Raw genomic sequence first — 23,020 nt, 5'->3', positions numbered from 1 at the left:
GCCAGCTTCATAAATAAAGGTGTCAAATCACATCTGAGGTACTTCTGCTTCCACCTCATTTGTGCCTCCAGCAAGATGAAGATCCATTTCGTCTTCTCTTTTTTAGACTACTGCACCTGATCAGTTTGAAGACCGCTTTTGGCTGAAGAGTACCTGAATAGCTTGACACATGACTGTTTTAACTTATGACTCTTTTGACCAGCTCAGCAGAAATGGGAGGTTGTTCAATGGTTTTACTTTGTCTTATCATTGCTGCTACCTGGCCCACACATGGTCTTGCACTGTAATAAAAAGAGCTCACAGAAGAGTTGATCTAGGTGTGGTAGCATAGCATGTGAGAATGCAAGCACTTTTGCATGCACACAATGGGATGTTTTGGGCTCTTACCATGATGAGGTTATGGACAAAGGGTAAAAAGTGCCTTAGGTGACCTGAAAGGATACCTAAGGGAAAGAGGATGACTCTATAGCCCAGGGGAGGGAGACAAAAGGTTGAAGAGAAGGTGAGGACAAAATGGGGTAACAAGATTTAACTGGGAAATGCAGATGCAAGACCTTAATACGGTGTCTTACTAAGCCATGACTAGAGGGCCAGTTGTGGGAAGGTGCTGAAGTGGTGAGCAAATGCCAGGGGCACTGTGAAGGGTTTGCTAAGGCATATCAGTAAATATCCAAGTCTTCTTCAGGCCCTCTTATATCATACATAGGAGTGAGGCCCTGCTTCTGCGCTTACACCCTCACTTATATTTGTCTGTGTTCAGGCTGTAACTTCTCGACCTCCTTGGAGGAGACCCAGGTTCTATGATTCTATGTATCACAACATCCCCCACTGCTGAAGAAGCTGGTCAGGCGGGGCCAGAGGTATTTAAGGCATGGTGGGGCAGCAGAGCCTGGCCTGGCCCTGTTCCCTGAGGTGAGGCGCTGTGGAGTGAAACAGCTCCTCCTGTTGACAGAGGAACCCCACAGGGACCACTGAGACAATCAGCGAGCGCATTCTTGGTGACAGTGACATCAACAAACCATGCTGCAACCCTGACTTCTGGATGTCAGATGATGTCCTGGACCTTGCATTTTGAGTGGAGGACACTGTCCTCTTCTTCCTCATGCTGGGAAGTCCCCAGGTCCATGACCAGAGCAAAGCTTGCAGGAAGGGATCCAGCAGGGAATGACTGAGGTGAGGAGAGGCAGCATTAATGCTCATTTCTTGACTCTGCAATGAATCATGGAATTGTAGATCCATGGAATCATTCAGGTTGTAAAAGACCTTCAACCATTAACCTAACATGGCCAAGTCCAGCATTAAAGCCTCTGTCCCTAAGTGCCCCATCTACATGTCTTTTAAATACCTTCACGTGTGGTGACTTCACCACCACCCTGGGCAGCCTGTTCCAGTGCTTGACAACACTTTTGGTGAAGGAATTTTTCCTTATATCCAATCTAAACTTTCCCTGGCGCAACCGGGGGCTGTTTGCTCTTGTCATATCACTTGTTACTGACACCCACCTTGCTACAACCTCTTTTCAGGTAGAGAGTGATAAAGTCTCCCTTGAGACTCCTTTTCTCCAGGCTAAACAACCCCAGTTCCCTCAGCTCCCCTCATAAGACTTGTGCTCCAGACCTTTCACCAACTTCTTTGTCCTTCAGTGCCAAAGCCCAGATCCTCCAAATGCCCTGCTCTATCTACAGCCATGGCCAGGTCCTGTGTAACACTGGGGAGATTTTGTGCACCGAAGCCAAAACACAAAATGAGTATCACCTCCAAGCACGCTTGGCCCGCTCTTGGGACTCTCCAGCCTTCAAACCACCATTTACTACAGCACAAAGCAGTCAGAAACAAAAAGGTGCTACAAACCTGAGTGACCAGCCCTCTTCTCTGACCAAGAGTAGTGCTGTGGTTTGAAGAGATAGCTGCATGAAAAGGTGCCAAATATATTCTCTGCTTGCAGGCAAATAGTGCAGGAGAGGAAGCCACCCTTCTCTTTCTTTTGTGTGACGCTGGATGACACTGTGGTGTAAACTACTGTGGGTGAACGGGCAGCAGCCAGCCAAGGTCACTGTTAAAGGCTGACCATGACTGGGGAGAGCAGTCCAGATGTCCACTCAGTTTAACTGTGTTGTGGTTTAAACCCAGCTGGCAACTAAGAATTGCAGCATACACCACACAATTTGGGAAGCTTTCACAGCTGCTGGTAGAGAAAAGAAATATAAATCATCCATCTGAAGACTTGGAAATAAAAAAGTCCTAATTGAACTCAGTCATTCTGCTCTGTTTCTGCATTGTTTGTGGCTGATGGAAACAAAACACGTTTCCATCTGCGTGCTAAATTACAGACTTGCGATTTCTGTGTAGAAAACACTCCAGAGCCAATAGCAGTTATAAAGGCCAACTGTGAAACAGTAGGGAAAAAAAGTCAACACCATTTATTATTCACATATTGCATTACAAGTGTCTCTTATCAAACTCGGAGTATAATTTATATTACTCATGTAGAAACTCAACTTCAACACCACATAGAAAGAAAAGCTAAATACGTGTGTGACAGGGTTGCAGTGACATCCTGATCAAATGTGGAGGCTCGGACCCACAACCCGAGCGACTAGTGCAGGAAGGACACAGCCCGGCGCTCGCTTGCCCAGTACTACCACTCTACTGGCGATTCTTTATTGCTGTAAAACACGACAGGGATGGTTCCACGGGTACCAGTTTGCAAAGGATTAGGAGACACGTTGGGAGGACTCACGCAGCCAGGCATAACAGACTGGGCTTCAGGAACAGGCTGAAGTGCATTGTTTCCAAATGCAGAGTGACGCACATCTCCTCTCCCTCTGATCACAAATATTTTGTTGATCATCTGAAAGACCAGTTTCCGGACAGCAATGCCTCATGGGTCTGCTTCAAGAAAGATTGGATTAGACAAGACCTTTAGTATGTGTCTGTCCATTCATCTCTTGCTCTCTGAGAATTCGTAGTTGACCTTCTCCAAGTCTACTCCAGCCTCGGTGGTGCCCGTCTTGGACAAAGTTTCCGGACTCCTGTTGCTGAAGACAAGAAGGAGAGAGGAAGAGATGATATAGCTTCCATCCTGGTTTCTGACATATTTCCTTTGCCTTAAATGTGCACATCTGGATTTTTTTTGTCTTACAGTCAGAGCTCCAAGTGCCCACCTCTTCTGGGGGGTTGCCCCCTTGATGTCCTCCAGCCCCATGTCATCCGCCAGGTCAGTGCCGCGGGTCTCGGGCAGCAGGAAGCAGAACAGCCCCACCACCACGGTGACACTGCCGAAGATGGCCATGGGGATGGCCGGGTGGTACCGGTCCAGCAGCAGCACCAGGGGCGCTATGATCCCCGCCAGCCGCGCAGACATCGAGCACAGCCCCACGCCGGTTTGCCTGGGGAGTGAGGGGCAGTGCAAGGGGCAGGCAGGGGGCACCATGGGCTGAGTGCAGCCATGGGGGCAAGTGGGCACTGCCACCAGCCATGGCAGGGGGGAGCTCTGGTGCATGGGGAGCCCTCACCTGATGACCGTGGGGAAGAGCTCTGCAGAGTAGACATAAGAGGTGGAGAAGGAGGCTGTGGCTGTAAACTTGCCAATGGTGGCCAGGACGGTGGTCACCACAGGCTGGTCTGGGGGGAGAAGGAGAGACCTCATTGTGATCTCCATGGATAAGGTTCAGTTGCAAAGAAAAATTTCTGAAGTGGGATTTATTAGGGCATCCCTTTCTAATGGGCTTACCAAGCAAATCTACCACCTAACCCACTGGAAATCATTCCTAGCACACCCTTACCTGGAAAATACCATCTGCACAACTGGCAAAGAGAACCCTGACAATGGGAATTTCCTAAATCTGCAAATGGATTAAGCCACTGAGTGACTACAGGTCTTCAGGGAGTGCTCAGCTGGAAATATCACATCCATGAGCTTTAAAGCATAGTACAGCCCCTCGCTTTCCTTCAGCATTATTCACAGCACTAGCACAGCAACAGGGGTGAGGGTATAGACTGTGGCAATGTGTAGGCAGAAACAGGTAAGGGTGAGGGGGCCATTTGCTTTTCCTCTTTGTCTAAAGAAGGGAGACATGGTGGCTTTTGAAACTCCACTGCTACACCCTCCTGAGAGGAGATGGTGGTGTCTAGTGGTTGGTGGTGTATAATGGACACTGCCTACCGAGGGCCGGGAGCTGTGGAAGGACTAGGCACAGCTCTGAAGGAGGAGAAAGCCACGCAGAAAGGAAGCCAGCACATTGGGAGCGCAGCCCTTGTTAGTGAGTGTGTGTCTGTGGCCAGCAGGGCTGGGAAGATGGATCTGAACCAGGACAGAGCTGACTGGGACTCTGCCTGGCTGTGCTCTTGGGATGTGAAGAAGTTGTTCACCTTCAGGGATGCCAGTGATGATGAGACACATCAGGCCAGACAGCAGCAGGACAACAGCCTGGGTTTTCTTCCTTCCAAACCACTGCAGCAGGAAAATGCACGACAATCGAGCTGGTAACTCTACCCCTCCAAAGGCAAGCTGTGTTAGGTAGACGTTCAGACCAAAACCTGACACATTAAGGCTCAGCCCATAGTAGACAAGGCTGTCTGCAAACCTGAAATTAAAGTGGAATAGAACATGTAGCCAGATGTATTTTCTAGGGGTTTATCCTCAAAAACAAGGGTGCTCAGACCATACAGAATGTATTCAAACTCCCAGAAATCTCTGTCTTCTAGTCACCATCTGTGACAATTCTGTGGGACATAATTACATGAGATAAAACAATATAGATCCCCACATGGTCAGTAACTTTTAGACTGCACCCACAACTTCTATGGGGACAGAAAAATACCCCAAGTCCTAGGGGTAGCCAAAAACTCCAGCCTTTCTCATAAAACCCAGAGAATGGTGAAAATCAGCTTCTTCCCATGCCCAGATGAGATGGATCTGGTTCAGTATGGGGAGACAGAAAGACAGCAGATGAACACAAAATCGTAAATGTGATCCCAAAAATCAAATGAAGTGAATTTACAGTTCTTGTCAACCCTTAATCTCTTCTTCCCCTAGAAGCTTGGGAGGAGGGGACCAGGACACGCCTTACCAGGTGCAGATCGTGATCAAAGTCACCTTCCGCAGGTGCTTCTTCCGAAAGAGATCCAGAGCACTTCCAGGCTTGGGCTGAGTCTCGGGCTTCAACTGCCAAATGCAGAAAGGCAGAGTCAGAGCAGGCAAAGGAAACCCCTGGCGAGCTCCTTTCCATCTGCAGCCAAAGGAAAGCCCCAGCGGGACAGGCCTGTGATCCTGAACTGCTCTGGGAAGGCAGGAGGCTCACTGAGGGTGGGCGCCTGTGCCTGTGCTCTGGGTGCCCCGTGTGCTGCTTTGGTGAGCAAGAGGTTCCTGAGCATGAACGTCTCCAAAGTGCAGGGCTTTGAGGTGCGCAAGGAGGTGGCCCCCTTTGGGCATTTGTGCATGGGAAACCACAGACTGAACAGAGACCTCGTGCTCGTCACCAGCAGCAGCTGAGCCTCTTCCCTGACCTTGTCTTGCTGCGGCGCAGCTGAAGCTGGAGCCAGCCACATCCGTCCCCAAATCATCCCCAGTGGCCATGGAAGGGTGTCCATGGGATAAACCTCAGCTCCAGGGCTGCTACAAACACAAGCACAGAGGAAAGCAGCTCTGCAGCCCCTGCAAGTACCTGCTTCAGGAGTTCCGGTGGGATGGTGCGCTTGTTGATGGATGCTGCCTTCTGGAGGACCTTCTTAGCTTCTTCTATCCTGCCTTTTATCACCAGCCACCGAGCGGACTCTGGGAGCACCCTGCAAAGGGGATGAAATGCAGAGATGCTGCTGCAACCTGCTGGGTTTCCCCACAGCCCACCTCCCTGTTACCACTTCCAGCAAGCAATGAGCATTACATGTGATGGGTAGGGCCTAACACCTTCTTGTGTCAGGTTTTCCAGGCCTACCTACATTTAGGGCCCAAATGCCATATTTGAAGACCTGAAGCAAAGCAGATGTTCCAGGGAGATGTGCTGAGGTCTGCAGAAGTCCCTTCATCACCTATACTCTAATGGGGAAGACCCAGCCTGCTCCTGAGCTGACACCTCCTCACTGCCACCCTTCACATCCATTGCTCTTATGTCTTCAGGAAGCTCTGCCTTACCAGATGTAGAAGAAAAGAGCAAACACAGGAGCAGATCCTGCAATCTGCAGCAGCCTCCAGTTGTGAATACCGTAACTCAAGCCAGGGACAATCATCTGACCGATGGCGAAGCAGCAGTGAGTAATAAGCACTGCCTTTGGCCGATGGGAGACACCAACCCATTCTGTAGCTGAGGAGAAGAACGAAAGTTCAGGGTCACCCTTTTCAAAACATGAAGCACTACCTTTTGTTATTGCATCTTGCGAGGCCACATCTTTCTGCCTCAGGGCAAGAGCATCCTACTCACCCAGCACCAAGGCAATAATCATAATTCCTGCCTCCGCAGTCCCCACGACACATTTGAAGGCCATGTACAAGTAGAAATCGGGAACAGAGGCGATTCCTACACCAAACAAGCCACGGATGAGCATGCAGATCAGAAATGCAGGCCGACGGCCTATTCTGCGGAAGAAGAGAGAAGACACAGTTGGCATCTGAAGAGATCCCATGGGGATGGGAAGAGCCCAGGTTGAATACAAAGCTGTTTAAGCACCATTTGCACCAGAGGAGATTTGACATCCATGTGAGAGAAACTCCTTTATATGTTCCCAGACATAACTGGCAAAAAAAAAGGGACATCTCTACTTTAGAACCACCGCAGTGCTAGCAAAGGCAAAGGAGATGCTGTCAAAGGAACCAGCCCTTAAAGGAACCCCAAGTCCTCTCTCTTGAGAGCAGTGAGGACCAGACTGAAGTGGACTGTGTTGTTGGTTCCCCTATGAGGCACCCTGCACACATGCTGTGCCTTTCTCCCTTCCATGTCCCCTGTGTGGCCATGCCTTCCAAGGAGCTGAGGACTTTGGTCCAGGTCACCATAAGCTGAGCAGAGCAACAGGAAAGAGAGAAACATAGTCTGGTTAACATAGCTGAAGGTGGGTCCTACTCTGTGCCCGAATTCAGGTTTCTGGGGTTCCTGGAGGCACTCTTGGGTACTGAAGACACCTGTTGGGGCTAGAACTGTGATTCCTGAGGGATTCCCTCATAAGGCTGTATCTGCTTCATTCTATTTTCAGCCCTCACACATCTACAAACATATCTGGTGGCCCCAGATGCCCTTGCTCAGGCAAGGAGAGAGTAGCTCATGCTCAAGTGCATGGACATCCTGAACTCTTAACTGGCCTGTCCCTGGGTGCTGGGCAATAACTCTGGGAAGGCGTCTGTTTCCTCACCTGTCACTCAGTGGCCCAAAGATCATGGATCCTAGGAGAAGCCCCAGCATGTAGATGGACTGGGAGATGTCATTCAGGTCCTTCCTGTCACACACCAGGTCAAACTGGAGGAAGTAAACACAACAGCTTTTGCTCTTGACAAACTCCAGCTGCTTTCTGAGGGTTGGCAGCCCTTCTGGTCCATGGTGGATCCAGGAGGTGGGTGCCGGAGCTCTTGCTCCAGCCCTTGGGAGCAGAGAACCTACCGACAAAGACATAAGCCACCATGGTATTTACATAGAACACAGACCAGTGGTGGGACAGCCATATGAGGTGCTCAGCCTGCCTCTTCATCGTGGTGCACATCTCTCATGTGCTGGGACCTGTAGGACTCCCCTCCAGCCTGGGAATCCTCAAGGAATCCTCCTGGTTGGCAAGTTTTGCTTAAAGTATGACCCTGGGACAAGAGTCCCGGTAGCTTTCTTTCTGGCTGCAAAGGCAGGGCAGGGTGGAAGGAGGAGGAGGAGTGCAGAGTGTTGTTTTCTCTCATAAAGGAGGACTGGTGCAGGAGTGGGAAGGGATGCAACAGCTGCTGAGAAGCCTCTGAAGAAGCTGGATGTGAAATGGCCACAGTGCTTCAGGGACCCCAAGGAGACTTTGTAAATGCCAGAGGCTGGCCTCTCTCCTCTAGTTTCAGCTCAGAGGAAGGAACTCGCGAGTAAGTCCTGGAGCTGGGAGTGAGGAAAGGAGGGAGGGAGGGAGGGAGAACTGAGGGAAGGTGAGATGGGAACAAAGGTGCAGAGAGGGAGGAGTTGGGGATGTTGACAGACAGAGCCTTTGCTCAACTGTCTGGTGCATGGAATATCTTGTTACAGCCCTCAGTGTCTCAGAAGGACCCAGAAATATCAATGACAAGCCTTTGGAAGGTAAATATCTTTCATGGAAAAGGTGATGTAAGGAGAACCAGGCTACGAAATAAGGGAAATTGTGGCAGGGAGACTCAGAATGTCACTCCAGGCAAGATACATCACTGGTTCAATGGCCTGGTTACTGGAAAGGGGAGGGATGGTGCGCAGAGCATGTGCTGGACTCACTTCCCCATGACCTCTGCCTAAGGCCCCCCTGTGCATCTACATCATGGTCCTCCTGCAACGGCCTCCCAATTATTAAAGCTGCAGTCTGTGTGATGAAGCCAAGGTCCCCCAGTGCCTGGTGTAAGTCCCAGTCCAACTGCACCATAGCTGGCATTGGCTTACCAAACTACAGGACAGGATATGCCCATCCTTTCCCTTCCATATCCCCAGCAAGTCAAAAGGCAATTACAGACCTCGGTCAGCAGGGACGGTGCTTGTGCTGAGGGGTACACCCAGCCACTGCTGCACTTCTCTGTGGCATTCAGGCCATACATGACAATGGAATCGAGGTCCCAGTCCACCGGTGAGTACATGGAGCACTGCTCGTACGCCCCATCTGCATCCCGGGGCAGGGTGAGGTTCAGCTGCTCTTCCTCCGTCAGGTTGGGGCCAATGGCACGTATCCAGCTGGTGTTGCAGTGATGAGGCTCATCCAGAACCATGAACAAATGGCCAATCGTTTGGAAAGGATTAAGAAGTAGGGAGATGGCGATGAGCAGTACCAGCAATTTTTGATACAGCCCAAACTCCCCCAGAGCACTTATGAAGTCTCCAAACTCAGTCATGGTGACTACATCTGTGGACAGGCTGCTCTAGGGCACATTGCTTAAATAGGCAAATATTAATGTTTAAACTATGTAAGCACTAAACCCCTAATCAGGTGTGATAAATTTATCACTTGTATCAGCACATTTGTCTGCTAAGATGATACATTGCAATCTTCCCGGATGTACTTTGTCACCAGCCATTCCCTCTCTGTTCTTGGTGTTAGAACAAAGGTGCCAGAGCATTGCCAGTCTTGTGGGCAGCATGGAGACAGCTTGTCTTACCCCAGCCCAGGCTGTCTTCCCAGGCCTCCTAAAGGCAACTGTGGTGCAGTGTAAGATTTTTTTCCTGAGATGTGGAGTTGTGACTGCAAGTGAGGGCTGATTTTCCTAAGTGTGGTAAAGCAAACAGAGTAAATTTGCTGCTCTGATTAATGGCTTAATGGATACATAGCCCATTCTGGAGACTGTAGGAATATAAAGCAGAAAAGCACTTCTCTGGACCAGGAAATACTGCTGGTACTCAAGCAGACTTCATCTTGACAGCTGTGTCCCAAGCTGTCAGTTTTAATTTGCCCTTTGTAGAAACCTTGGTTAGTCTTAAAACTGGACCTAAACTACAGTGTTTTGAGGAAAATCCTAGAATAGATTTGGCTTAGAAAGTACCCTTAAGAAAATCAGAGCTCATTATGCACACAGACGTACAGAGCACACAGGATTTGGGGATAAGAAATGACACCGGCTTGGTTTTGCTCGAGGTTCTGATGTCACTTGAAAAGCAGATGGACCTGATTTCTGCTCCACATCTGAGCTGCTGCCTGGACAGCCTCCCAGAGTGGTTTGTATCTTTATTCATGGAAACTGGAAAGCCAGATTGTTCTCAGTGTATGAAATTTGGTGTGTAATTTGTCAAAGGTGTGCTGGCTGCTTTCACCAGAGCTATAAGGACACTGTCCTGCTCACTTCATGTCTTCTCTCAAATTCTTTGCCCTCCAATCTCAGCACAGATAGTACATCTGTGCCTGCAGCAGTTACTGAAGGATCACACAAGTCTACGTCGGTGTTTCATGAGTGGGTATGGTAATGGTGTGCTCATCAAAGTGGGGAGAGGGGTAGAAGATAGGATCTTAAAACATTAGTCCTTAATCTGGGGTGGGAGAGGGAGATCATACTGATTAATGCCATTGGGAGTAAAGGAAGAAAGGAGTAAAGTTTACTTTAAGTTATGCAAATTCACACCAGCAATGTGCACATATCATGTGCTTGCATCACATAGCCAAACATATCACTGGGCTCTGGATCCGCATCCTTGGATGAGAGAACTTGCTATTATTCAGAGGTGTGCCTTGAATAACAAGTTGAGCTAAACAACCTCCATAGGTTCCTTTTACCCTAAAACCACCTCTGGCCATATTGTGGGATGACTTGGCCAAGGAGATCCACTGTGGCAGAAACATTTTGGCCCTGTCCTGATGAACAGGGAGTAGGTGCCTTTTCCATCAGTGTACAACAAAGCTGAAGTCTTCCAGCTTACCCCATTGTGCGTGGCTCATGATTTTCTCCTCACACTCCTCAGTCACCATCATGTCCTGTGGAAAAGAGGTCAGATTCTGGCTATAAAAACTCCCTGGTGGTGACCCAGACATGACTGCAGCCTCATGCGGTAATGCAGATGTGACTTCTTGAGGGTGTTCTTCCTAATGTTACCAGACAGACTCTTCTGAAGCCTTGGGAAAGCTTCAGCCGTTTGTAAACTCCGTCACCCTAAGATGACATTTCTCCTAAAAAGACATTGTTCTTATGACTGTCTTCATCGTCTGGGGCTGAGTGGGTTAATCCTGCATGGTGGAGCTATCTATTTAGAGAGCAGACTTTGGCCTCTTCAGGAACCTGCTTAGTAAGGTTTCATGGGATATAGCCCTAGAGGGCAGGGGGGCCCAAGACTGTTGGTTGATATTCAAGAATCACCTGCTCCAAGCTCAGGAGTGTTGCATCCCAACTAGAAGGTAGTGCAGCAGGAGGGCCAGGAGACCTCCTTGGATGGATAAGGAGCTGCTCAGGAAAATTTGAGGGGAAAAAAGAGGCTTATAGAAGGTGGAAGCAAGGACAGGTGCCCTGGGAAGAATACAGGGATGTTGTCTGGGAAGCTGGGGACCAGGTGAGGAAAGCTAAGGCCCAGCTAGAATTAAACTTGGCTAGGATGTTAAGGATAACAGGAAGGGATTCTATAGGTATGTAGAGAGTAAAAGACAGACTAGGGACGTGGGCCCTCTCTGGAAGCTATCAGGAGAACTGGCTACCCAGGATTTGGGGAAGGCTGAGGTTCTTAATGACTTCTTTGCCTCAGTCTTCACTGGCAGATGCTCTGACCACACCACCCAAGTCTTGGAAGGCAGATGAAGGAACTGTGAGAATGAAGAACCTAGGCCCCCTGTAGGAGGGGTTAGAGACCTCTCTGGTTAGAGACCATCTTAAGAACCTGAACGTGCACAAGTCCATAGGACCTGATGAAATCCATCCACGGGTCCTGAAGGAGCTGGAGAATGAAGTTGCTAAGCCACTGTCCATCATATTTGAAAAATCATGGCAGTCAGGTGAAGTTCCCGATGACTGGAAGAAGGGAAATATAATCCCCATTTTCAAGAAGGGGAAAATGGATGACCCGGGGAATTACAGACCAGTCAGTCTCACCTCTGTGCCTGGCAAAATCTTGGCGCAGGTTCTCCTGGAAGGCATGCTAAGGCACATGAAAAACAAGGAGGTGGTTGGGGACAGCCAGCATGGCTTCACTAAGGAGAAATCCTGCCTGACCAATTTGGTGGCCTTCTATGATGGGGCTACGGAACTGATGGACAGGGGCAGAGCAGTTGATGTCATCTACCTGGACTTGTGCAAAGCGTTCAACACTGTCCCACACGACATCCTTGTCTCTAAATTGGAGAGACATCAATTTGATGGGTGGACCACTTGGTGGGTAAAGAACCGGCTGGATGGCCACACGTAAAGAGTCGTGGTCAAGCGCTCCATGGCTGGCTGGAGACCGGTAATGAGTGGTGTCCCTCAGGGATCGGTGTTGGGACTGGTCTTGTTCAACATCTTTGTCGGTGACATGGACAGTGGGATTGAGTGCGCCCTCAGCAAGTTTGCCGATGACACCAAGCTGTGTGGTTCGGTTGATACGCCGGAGGGAAGGGATGCCATCCAGAGGGACCTCGACATGCTTGTGAGGTGGGCTGATGCCAACCTAATGAAGTTTAACCATGCCAAGTGCAAGGTCCTACATCTGGATTGGAGCAATCCCAGGCAGAGCTACAGGTTGGGCAGAGAAGAGATTCAGAGCAGCCCTGCAGAGAAGGACTTGGGGGTGTTGGTCGATGAGAAAATGAACATGAGCCGGCTTCAGTGTGCGCTCACAGCCCAGAAAGCCAACCGTATTCTGGGCTGCATCAAAAGGAGCGTGACCAGCAGGTCGAAGGAGATGATCCTGCCCCTCTACTCTGCTCTCGTGAGACCTCACTTGCAGCACTGTGTGCAGTTCTGGTGTCCTCATCATAAAAAGGACATGGAACTGTTGGAACAAGTCCAGAGGAGGGCCACGAGGATGATCAGGGAACTGGAGCACCTCCTGTATGAAGAGAGGCTGAGAAAGTTGGGGCTGTTCAGCCTGGAGAAGAGAAGGCTGTATGGAGACCTCATAGCAGCCTTCCAGTATCTGAAGGGGGCCTACAGGGATGCTGGGGAGGGACTGTTCATCAGGGGCTGTAGTGACAGGACAAGGGGTAACGGGTTCAAACTTAAACAGGGGAAGTTTAGATTGGATATAAGGAAGAAATTCTTTACTGAGAGGGTGGTGAGGCACTGGAATGGGTTGCCCAGGGAGGTTGTGAATGCTCCATCCTTGGCAGTGTTCAAGGCCAGGTTGGATGAGGCCTTGGGTGACATGGTTTAGTGTGAGGTGTCCCTGCCAATGGCAGGGGGGTTGGAACTAGATGATCTTAAGGTCTTTTCCAACCCTAACTATTCTATGATTCTATCTCAAGGACAAAGGCTGGGTCAGGCCTGCAAAATTCTGTTTCCCGGAGCCCCACTGCTAGAATTTCTATTTGTATTTCCCTTTTTCCAACAGTATTGTGCTGGTGGATTATTAACACTTGAAAAACCTCTTGAAAATGGAAAAGCCGCTATTGGGGGGCATGAAAAATCATCAGGTCTCAGGAAAGACCTGGATGGACAGCTGGAAAGCCTGTACGTTGTTGTACAAACGTCAAGGGCTAAGGGGAAATGAGAAGGAGCATCCAAGAGAGTAGTTCAAAAAGAGAAACCATTGCCTGCGGAGGGAGGCATAGACAACTAATTAACGACTTGGCTTTTATCTTACATAGCTGTCCTGGGTTCAGCAGTACCAGTCATTTTACTCCTTCTTAGTAGCTGGTGCAGTGCTGTGGTTTTGACTTTTGGCCTGGGAAGAGCATTGATAACACCAATGTTTTCAGTTGTTGCTCAGTAATGTTTAGCCTGACCAAGGACTTTCTGAGTCTCATGCTCTGTCGGGGAGGAGGGGAAGTCAGGAGGGAGCAGAAACAGGGCACCTGACCCAAAGTGACCAAAAGAGTATTCCATACCACAGCACGTCATGCCCACTATGTAAACCGAGAGTTACCCGGAGGGGCTAGTGCACTGCTGGGTCGGGCTAGGTATCGGCATCGATCAGTGGGTGGTATCGTATTCTGTTCCCTTGTTATTTCCCTTATCATTATTATTATTGGTGGCAGCAGTAGTGATTTGTGTTATACCTTAGTTACTGGACTGTTCTTATCTCAACCCGTGGGAGTTACATTCTTTCGATTCTCCTCCCCCCCCCTTTGGGAGCGAAGGGGTGGAGGAAAAGGAGGGGGAGTGAGCGAGGACTGCGTGGCTGATTTTACGGCTGAGCTTAAACCACGACAATAGCTCTGGACACCAGGAGTGACTGTGGTTGGAGACCCATTTGGACACCTGTATGTTGGGGTAATTGTGGCTAGAACAGATTTGTATCCACCAGCTGTGGTGCTCCTGCATTTTCCCTCTTCCTCTGAGTGCTGTCAGATGCTCAGAGTACCTGCCAACTTTTCCCACTGCTTCAGTGAAAGGTGCTTGATCCCTGAAAGTCTTGAGGTCTGTCCTGGGTTCAGCAGTAGCAGTCATTTTTCTCCTTCTTAGTAGCTGGTGCAGTGCTGTGGCTTTGACTTTCAGCCTGGGAACAGCGCTGATAACACCAATGTTTTTAGATGTTGCTCAATAATGTTGACTCTGACCAAGGACTTTGTGAGTCTCATGCTCTGCCAGGGAGGAGGGGAAGCCGGGAGGAAGCAGAGACAGGACACCCGACCCAAACTAACCAAAGAGGTATTCCATACCACAGCACTTCATGCCTAGTATATAAACTGGGGGCAGTTACCCAGAAGGGTTAGATCACTGCTCGGTCTGGCTGGGTATCGGTCAGTGGGTAGTGAGCAGTTGTATTCTCTTCCCTTGTTATTTTCCTTATCATTATTATTATTATTGGTGGTAGCAGCAGTGGTTTGTGTTATACCTTAGTTACTGGACTGTTGTGATCTCAACCTGTGGGAGTTACATTCTTTCCATTCTCCTCCCTATCTCTCTAGGAGTGGGGGGAGGAAGCAGCTGCGTGGTTCTGGGTTGCCGGCTGGGCTTAAAACACAACAGTTCTTTGTGGTGCCCAGCGTGGACATGAAGGGTTGAGATAATGACAGATCTGACCAGAGTGTGTTTAATCGTATTTGTGATAAACATTCATTGTTTCGGATTAATAGTCACTCATCACAATGCTGATTTTTTGGCTCTCAAGGTTATTGCTCTTCATCTCGGAGTTTCAGGATGTCGTACCTTGCTTACAGCCGGTATTTGCTGTCTTAGTGTTTATCAGCTGGGGGGCTTTGGCTAAGGTTCTTGTTTCACTGTACGCTATGGTAATGACTTGTAATATAATAGACTCATTGACCATGAAACTGATCTGGCTTGCACTCCCAGTGTGGTTATACATCTTTTTTCCCCTCCTTGAGTGGTCAGCCTATGAGGGAGACATTCCCACACACCCTAGTGACAAGTACAGCCGCTACTCAAGCTCTGACTACAACAGATAACGCAGCTACTCCAACTCCAAGCACAGCAGCTGCACCAGCCCCACTGACAAGTATAGCAGCATCATTTGAGAGTTGTGAAGGTTTTGAATGGCCTTTGGGTACCCTTGGGACCTGCCTGCTGATTGTGATGGGGATCACCATTTTGGCACAGATAGAGTGTGTTTTATCCATGACCGTTTCACCTGATCTCGAAAGTTAAGCGGAGTCATGTTTGGGTCTTGTCTAGGGTTAGACGACGATATAGGAGGACCACCAAGAGATTTTCTCCAAGGTTGGACAGTCATAAGTGGCAGTGTGTGTGGGACAGTATGGTCAAGTATCTAGTCCACTGGGCCCCTCCAGTGCTTCGGAAGCGTCAGAAATGGAAGGCAGCTGTATGGAGTCCCCAACGACAAGTTGCAGAAACTGCTGAAGGGGAGGGTGAATTATTTTGAGCCTGGTGGGCCCATGACACTTCAGGCCATCAAGGCAGAGATGCAACATGCAGATGGACTCATGATTGAGAGATGGACTTAACAATGGACACTATTGCCCAGGTTATTCACAAGTGTGAAACGTGCTGCAATTAAGCAAGCCAAGAGGTTAAAGCCTCTTTGGTACGGAGGATGATGGCTGAAGTACAAATATGGGGAGGCCTGGCAGATTGATTGTATCACACTCTCTCTCCTGCTGTAAAAGACCCTTACAAGAGATGGAGCTCAACATCATGGACCTGATGAACTCAGCAGCTTTATAGGGATTGGTCCATGCACTAAGGAATGATATCTCTTTGTGTGTGTGTATGTCTGTGTATATATATATATATATATATATATATATACACATATACATACATGAGACAAGAGTGAGGGTATATTGAAAACTGTGGGATCTGAGCGTGATATGAATGGTATGGAATAAGGGGTGGATACTGTCCTGGGTTCAGCAGTTGCAGTCATTTTTCTCCTTCTTAGTAGCTGGTGCAGTGCTGTGGCTTTGACTTTCAGCCTGGGAACAGCGCTGATAACACCCATGTTTTTAGATGTTGCTCAATAATGTTGACTCTGACCAAGGACTTTGTGAGTCTCATGCTCTGCCAGGGAGGAGGGGAAGCCGGGAGGAAGCAGAGACAGGACACCCGACCTAAACTAACCAAAGAGGTATTCCATACCACAGCACATCATGCCTAGTATATAAACTGGGGGCAGCTACCTGGAAGGGCCAGATCGCTGCTCAGGTCTGGCTGGGTATCAGTCAGTGGGTGGTGAGCGGTTGTTTTCTCTTCCCTTGTTATTTCCCTTATCATTATTATTATTGGTGGTAGCAGTAGTGATTTGTGTTATACCTTAGTTACTGGACTGTTGTGATCTCAACCTGTGGGAGTTACATTCTTTTGATTCTCCTCCCCATTCCTCTGGGAGCAGGGGGAATAAAGGTGTGGGGGAGTGAGTGAGCGGCTGCATGGGTCTGGGTTGCTGGCTGGGCTTAAAGCACGACAAGGTCTCATTTCTCCATCTCTCAGTGCAGCTTGACCATGTTTCAGGAAGGGCTGTGAGTTGACAGCACCTTTGTCACAAGTCTCACGCCCCATCCCAAGGTGAGACGAACTTCAGCATCTAAGGAATCACGAAACTTTCAAGTTTCATGACACTTCTCTTTTCCCTGATTTATGTTGACTAAGCAGTCTCCCTGCACAGATGCAGTCATTAAGCAGCTAAATTCCTCCAGCAGATCGGACCGAGCCAGAGTTGTTTTGGCACTGGGGAGGCAGGGAGGTTAATTTTTTTTTTTTTTCATTTAAAAAATTAATTATATTAACATTTTCATCTCTTTTTTTTAACAGCAGCTGATTAAAACAGAGGAAATGATATGCTCCACGATCCTTTTCACAATACATGTGTTCTTGCTTTGACCCTCTGAGGCTTCTGGTGAGCTTGTTTATTATTTATCATTAGTATAATAGTTAACTCCTGTAACAATTTTGTTTTGTCAAGAAAGGACAGTCAGGGACGGTCAGAGTGCAACCATTACAGAGAAAGTATGTAGAAATGTCCCCACACCCAAGACGTTAAGAGACCTGGGTTCCCTTTCCTCCTCTGCCTTTCTGACTGTGTGACCTTGGCAAAGTAATTTCACTTATTTTTGCTCATCATTGCAAAATGAGGCTAATGATGGCACCCTTCTATGTGAAGCAGTTTTGTAGTCTATTGAAGTCAAAATATAGTGAAGGGTATCACTATTATTAAGGGTAGGGAAGCCACCCAGTAAAAAAGTGCCTGATTCATTATGGATTGGATTTATCTCTGGATGTGCAAATGTAGTTGTCTATATGTGAAACAGATACCTAAGGTTGCACTGTAATTAGTGGAGATGGATTGACACAGTTTAGAGAACTGCTAGCTATTTGAATGTAGTTGCCTGTTCTAGGGTGGGCTGAATCACTCCCCAGACTGTATTTATTAATTCTCCATTGACTCTGATGTGGGCTTAAGCATCTGATAGCTCTATAGCAAACACCTAAACTCTAATATCGCAGACACCTAAACCTAATTTGGAGACAAATCTTCATCCTACAGCCTCAGCCTTTTTGAGGTTGCATTTTACTTATGCACTTGTGGCCAAGGATTTGGTAATGACATTCGATAATGACATTCTCTTCTCATTGAGTTTCTAGTTCTTGATTAGCTTGTTGCTCATGGCTGCTTGCTGGTTGGACCTCTTCAGGTCTCCCCTCTGCCATGTAGACTGTGGCCATGCAGACATCCTCTGAGGCACCTTGGCAGTAGATTGTATGGAAGATCCCTTCTGTCAAAGACCTCTGGGTGCAGGGAATGGCGTGCTGATTAGTTTCTCCTTGGAGGTTCCTCACAGTGAAGCCATTCCTTGTAATGTTCTGTTTTGGGAACTGAACACTGACCCACTATGACCAAGAGGGAGATCTTAAGTTTAGCTCCTTAAGTCATTAATAGATCAGCCTATGCCCAACTGAATTTGTCTTGTGCCAGAGGAGTGGGGGATTTCTAAACTGGTTTCATGAACCAATTTTTGTCCTATATCAGCTAACTTGTGCTGCAGGGGTGGGTGTTTCTTTTAGTCTTTTTTTCCAACTATATAAAGAACTCCTGGTCTAAAAGGCCATCATTTAACACATTCAGGTCTTCAGAAGAGAGGCTTTCATGATCTTCTTCAAATCCTGGTGTTTTTTTGCTCCTGTTCAGTTTTTTATTAGGAGCCTCCTGGACCATTTTGGTTAAATCAACACCAAAAGGGTCAAAGATACCCTGAGTGCAGGTTTCAGAAGCATGATTGGTCAACATGTGCATTAGGGGAAAATTATCTTTCTGCATAGAGAGATGCTTGTTTGTTGAACCTTCAGCACTGAGACCCTGTCCAAATGTATCTTCTGCAGCCTTTGGAGCTGGGCACTGTGGATCCAGCTGCTGCAGTAGTGCACAGTTCTGGATCCGTTCTGGGTCTCTAATATTAATCTCACTCTGTCCAGCAAGAAGCAGGGGACTGGAGGTGTCCCACAGCACCAGTGGGGCATTTGTTTCTGCTGAGATTTCCTGGCATAATTCTGAAGGATTCGGATCAAAGCAAGGTGGAGTTTCTGCCTCTGAATTCTGCAAGTCTGAATTCAGGATTTCATTTGCTATGCAGGGAAAATCTTGTCTTCCAGGAAAGAACAAATTATTGTCCTCCAGAAAAACGTCACTGTGTAATTGAAACTCAGCTTCCTTGTGTAATTTTCCTGAATTGCCTGGTGGAAAAAAGATCCCATTCTCTATCCCTGTGTCCTGGACATCCGAACTCAACAGGTGCTGAATTTCTAGTACATCAGCATCACGATAATTCTCTTCCCTGGTGAGATTTTTGCCGTTGTCAGCTCTAGCTGTAAGCTCTGCAGGAGGATGTAGGGGGTTTGTTCCACCTTCTGAGGTTACTGCAGCTTCTTTCTGATTTTCCTGTGCTGGTATGAGAGAGGGCCAACAGCTGTCCCGTTCCTGCTGAACTTGGCTGTTTAAAGACAGTTGGTCACGAATGACAAGTTCAGTTCTCTCACATTTATCATTACATGAAATGCTTGTGCCAGAAGCTGACAGTAAAACATCAGCCTCCTTGCCCTCAGTAGAGTCTGAGACGCCTCCACAGCTCTCCTGGATATGCTTATGGAAGACCTCCATCTTCCCTGGCTGTGGCAGCTGACCATTCTTGGAGGCCTTTCGTTTTGCTTGGCAGGAGGGGCTGAGGAAGCTCTGGGGCTTTTCTGGCCTCTCATCGGTATCTGTTTGTTCTGAGGATCTTGCAGGCTTTTCTTGTTGAGTTTGCTTCTTGTCTGAGGAGTAACCTAACAGAGTGACAAGGGCTGACTGCGGCTTAGTGTGTTTCCTCTGGGTTGTTGTTTGTTTTTGGGGAGTGCTGCCTTTGTTTTCACCAAAAAGCCTAGCGAAGGGGGGTTTCTGAAGCTTGAAACCTTTACCCAACTCTCTGCAGGCTTGGCTGTTTCTGGTCTCCTTGCTTTGCGTACCAGGCCTTGACATAGGCACAGCGCTTTCCTCTGGGAGTTTCAGATCCACTTTCTCTTCACCCACTGGATGACCTTTGGATTTGTCCAAGGTTATATTCAGTTTGCAAGAGTCTGATGTCTTGTCTGGTTGCTCAGAAATATTAATGTTTCCACTAAGAACTTCACTGGGATCCTTTGACTTGGAGTAGACTTCATCATGTGAGGGCCAAATGGCACAGGTTCCTTTCCAGTCTGCTGATACTGGAAAATCCTTGCCAGGTGATATTGTATCATGTCTCAGAATATCCTCAGGAGGGTTTGTTATCAGTGAGCCACATGTGACCTGAGGTTCTGTTTCCTGGGACACACTGTGGTCATCTGTCTCATCTGGCAAACCAGAGACTCCGCTCTTCCCTGCTTTGCTTTCTTGAGATGTATGCTGGGGATTGGGCTCTTCCAGAAACCCTGATGTATTTATTGTTTTTACTTCTTGTGTCTTCTCAGATTCTGCCCCTTTGCTCTCAACTCCAGGAAAATTGCCTATGGTGGATGGCTGCATATTTTCCGCCAAAGTTACTGTTATCTGTTTTCCTGGGAGCTCGGTGTTTGCCTTTGATTTCTCATTCACAAGCTCAGTGATCTCAGGTGTTACACTCAGCCCTTCTGGCTCCAGAGAGCCAGAAGGTATGTAAGGGGTCCTTGAGACACCAGAGGGGCAATGGGCTTCTTGAGCTTCATTGTCAGACGGATCAGCACACTTGACTGCACATTTTAGCTCTATATTTGTGTTGTTTCTGTTTTCGGGCACTCCTGGCACACAGATGGGCTGTAGGTTGTTCATTATCTCTCCAAGGGGATGCTTGTTTCCTGGGGTGGCCATGGTCAGCTCAGGCTTGTCATCTGTCATTGCAGATATTGTACCTCCTTTGCTGGGTGTGCTTAGAGACCCAGAGACCTCTTTTTCCTTCCCTGGGAGCTCTGCAGCAGAGAGGATGAAGGCCCCTCTGCCCCCCAGGTACCTCCAGTTGGTGGGTTTAGTGCTTTGACATGTGGTATGGTGGGCAAGAAGGGAGCTGCGAGGCAGGGATTTCACAGGCTCCAGGACTAGAGGGGAGGAGGCAGAGGCAGGTCCTCTCTTCAACTGAAATTTGCCCTGCTGGATCTCAGCCACTCGCTGGAACACCTTGCCCCCTCGCTTCCCTTCAGGCATGTTCCCATCCCCACTCTTTTCACCATCTCTCTGTTCTCCAGTCTTGGGCCAGGAACACGCTTGCTCTCTTTTCTTGGTAAGGAAACCAGGTAAGAAGCTTCCCTTCTCCACTGCTGCTCCTGCTCCTGATTTTCCCTCCTGACCCCTGAGCATCATCCTGCCTGCCCTGCTGCCCACAGCCTGGTAGGTTTGCAGGCTTAGTGCAGGCTTTTTCCAGGAACATGCTGCCATTCCCGCTTTTCCATCTGCAGCCAACAAAGCTGTTTCTGAAGGTGGCCAGCCCATTCTGAGCATATTCCCCAAGAGGACAGACCTGCTGTTCAGCTCTTGCCTGTGCTCAGCCAGCCGCAAGCCACACTGTGCATTGAAGGATGTGGGTTTCTCTCTTGTTTCAGTCTTCTTTTTGGCCCTGTTGTACCAGTCCTGGGTCTGTGTTCCTCTGCCTACCATCGCCACTTGCTGAATCTGATGATCTCCTAGCTGGTGCTCCAGCCTTTCCGTCTCACTTCTGCTTTTCGCTCCAGCCATCTGCTTGTAGTGGACTTGGCAGTAAAACACCCCATGGAGGGCAGCATAGTTTTGCAAGCTGGAAAACACACATTGGCATAGCTGTTAGTGGCTGTGTGGGAGGGAAGCTGTACTGCTGCAAAACTGTTTTTTTAGTGGAAACTGTTGGAGAAAGGAGGGGGTTTGAAGAATGAAACCTTTCAAAAGTAGCGTCGATTTTCTGAGGATATGTTTGATTTCTCTTTCAAAAGCCAAAACACACGAAAAATAAAACATTTCCTTTCAATACCTCTGGGAGCTGTAGCCCAGGTTATGTGCAATCCTTTTCTCATTTATGGGCCACGCTTCATACCAGCACTTCATTTTTCCCTATGTATACACAGTGCAGACATATGGTTAAAACTGCACAGGGCTCCCTTGATACAACAACTGCACGATGGGAGAAAGTGTCTGTACAGCCAAGGGGCAAAGAGGATGGCAAACAGGCTTGCAGAAAAGGACCAGGCTGTCTTGGTGACCAAAAACAATCCAGCAGTGTGCTTTGTGCCAGGGAAGCCAGTTACATCCTAGACTGCATTAGCAAGGGCCCGGCCAACTAATCAGAAGAAGTGACCATCCCTCTGCATTTGGCACTTGTAGGACCACCTGTGAAGAGCTTTGCCCCATTTGGGGTTCTTCAATGCGAAGAAATTATTGACATGCTGAAAGGATTCCAGCAAGGGGCCACCGAGGCAGTCAGGTCATCTGAGGAGAGGCTGAGAGCTGGGTTGGCTAGGTGTCATAAAGAGAAAGTTAAGAGGGAGAAACTCATTGCTGTGTCTATTTTATGGGAGCTTATAGAGAAGATGGGGCTAAAGTACCCTTGGAGGCATGTCCTGGTTTCAGCGGTAACCGCTATTTTTCTCCTTCCTGGTAGCTGGTGCGGTGCTGTGTTTTGGCTTTAGTCTGAGAACAGTGCTGATAACACACCGATGTTTTAGTTGTTACTAAGTAGTGCTTACCCCAATCAAGGACTTTTCAGTTTCATGCTCTGCCGGTGAGGAGGACCAGAAGAAGCCAGGAGGAAGCAGAGACAGGATACCTGACCCAAATAAGACAAAGGGCTATTCCATGCTACAGCATGTCATGTCCAGTATACAAACTGGAGGAAATTGACCGGGAGTTCCCAGCTGCTGCTTAGGGATGGGATGGGTATCAGTCAGCAGGTGGTGAGCAACTGTATTGTGCATCACTTGTGTTTTATTGCTTTCTTTTCCCTCTTAGTTTTATATTCTCTCCCCTTGTTATTTCACTTAATATTATTATTATTAGTAGTAGTAATAGTAGCAGTAGCAGCAGTGGTTTTGTGTTATACCTTAGTCACTGGACTGTTCTTGTCTCAACCTAAGGGAGTTACATTCTTTCAGCTATCCTCCCCATTCCCCAATGAGCAAATGGTAGAAGCAGGAGCAGTGAGCAAGCGGCTGTGTGGTTCTGAGTTACTGGTTGGGTTTAAACCACAACAAGGTGGACAGTGGAGAGTGCTGAAATACAAGAAAAAACCTATGCACTGATGGTCAGATCTTGAAAGAGATGCCCCAATTGAGAGGCTATGGAATCTCCATCCTTAGAGCCATTGACACACCTCCTTGACATGTTCCTGAGCTACTTGCCTTCCTTGGACCTGCAGAAGGCTG

The 23,020-nt window shown here is 48.3% G+C and overlaps 1 protein-coding gene across 1 annotated transcript; it reads right to left on the bottom strand.

The window, feature by feature from the left end:
- Window positions 1-2,941: 2,941 nt before the first annotated feature.
- On the bottom strand, window positions 2,942-15,350 carry LOC308216931 (solute carrier family 22 member 13-like; the record flags this gene model as incomplete). Its single annotated transcript, XM_080609633.1, has 11 exons — window positions 2,942-3,038; window positions 3,165-3,389; window positions 3,516-3,624; window positions 4,372-4,586; window positions 5,073-5,167; window positions 5,667-5,787; window positions 6,134-6,302; window positions 6,420-6,574; window positions 7,342-7,445; window positions 8,648-9,046; window positions 15,324-15,350. The coding sequence occupies 11 exons, from the start codon at window positions 15,348-15,350 to the stop codon at window positions 2,942-2,944; spliced, it is 1,716 nt and encodes a 571-aa protein (XP_080465759.1).
- Window positions 15,351-23,020: the final 7,670 nt, after the last annotated feature.

This window comes from Psittacula echo, assembly GCF_963264785.1.
Source record: "Psittacula echo genome assembly, chromosome: 2".
In the NCBI taxonomy this organism is placed as follows: Eukaryota; Metazoa; Chordata; class Aves; order Psittaciformes; family Psittacidae; genus Psittacula; species Psittacula echo.
Note: the sequence above shows the minus strand (reverse complement) of the source record. Positions and strands in the feature narration are given on the sequence as shown.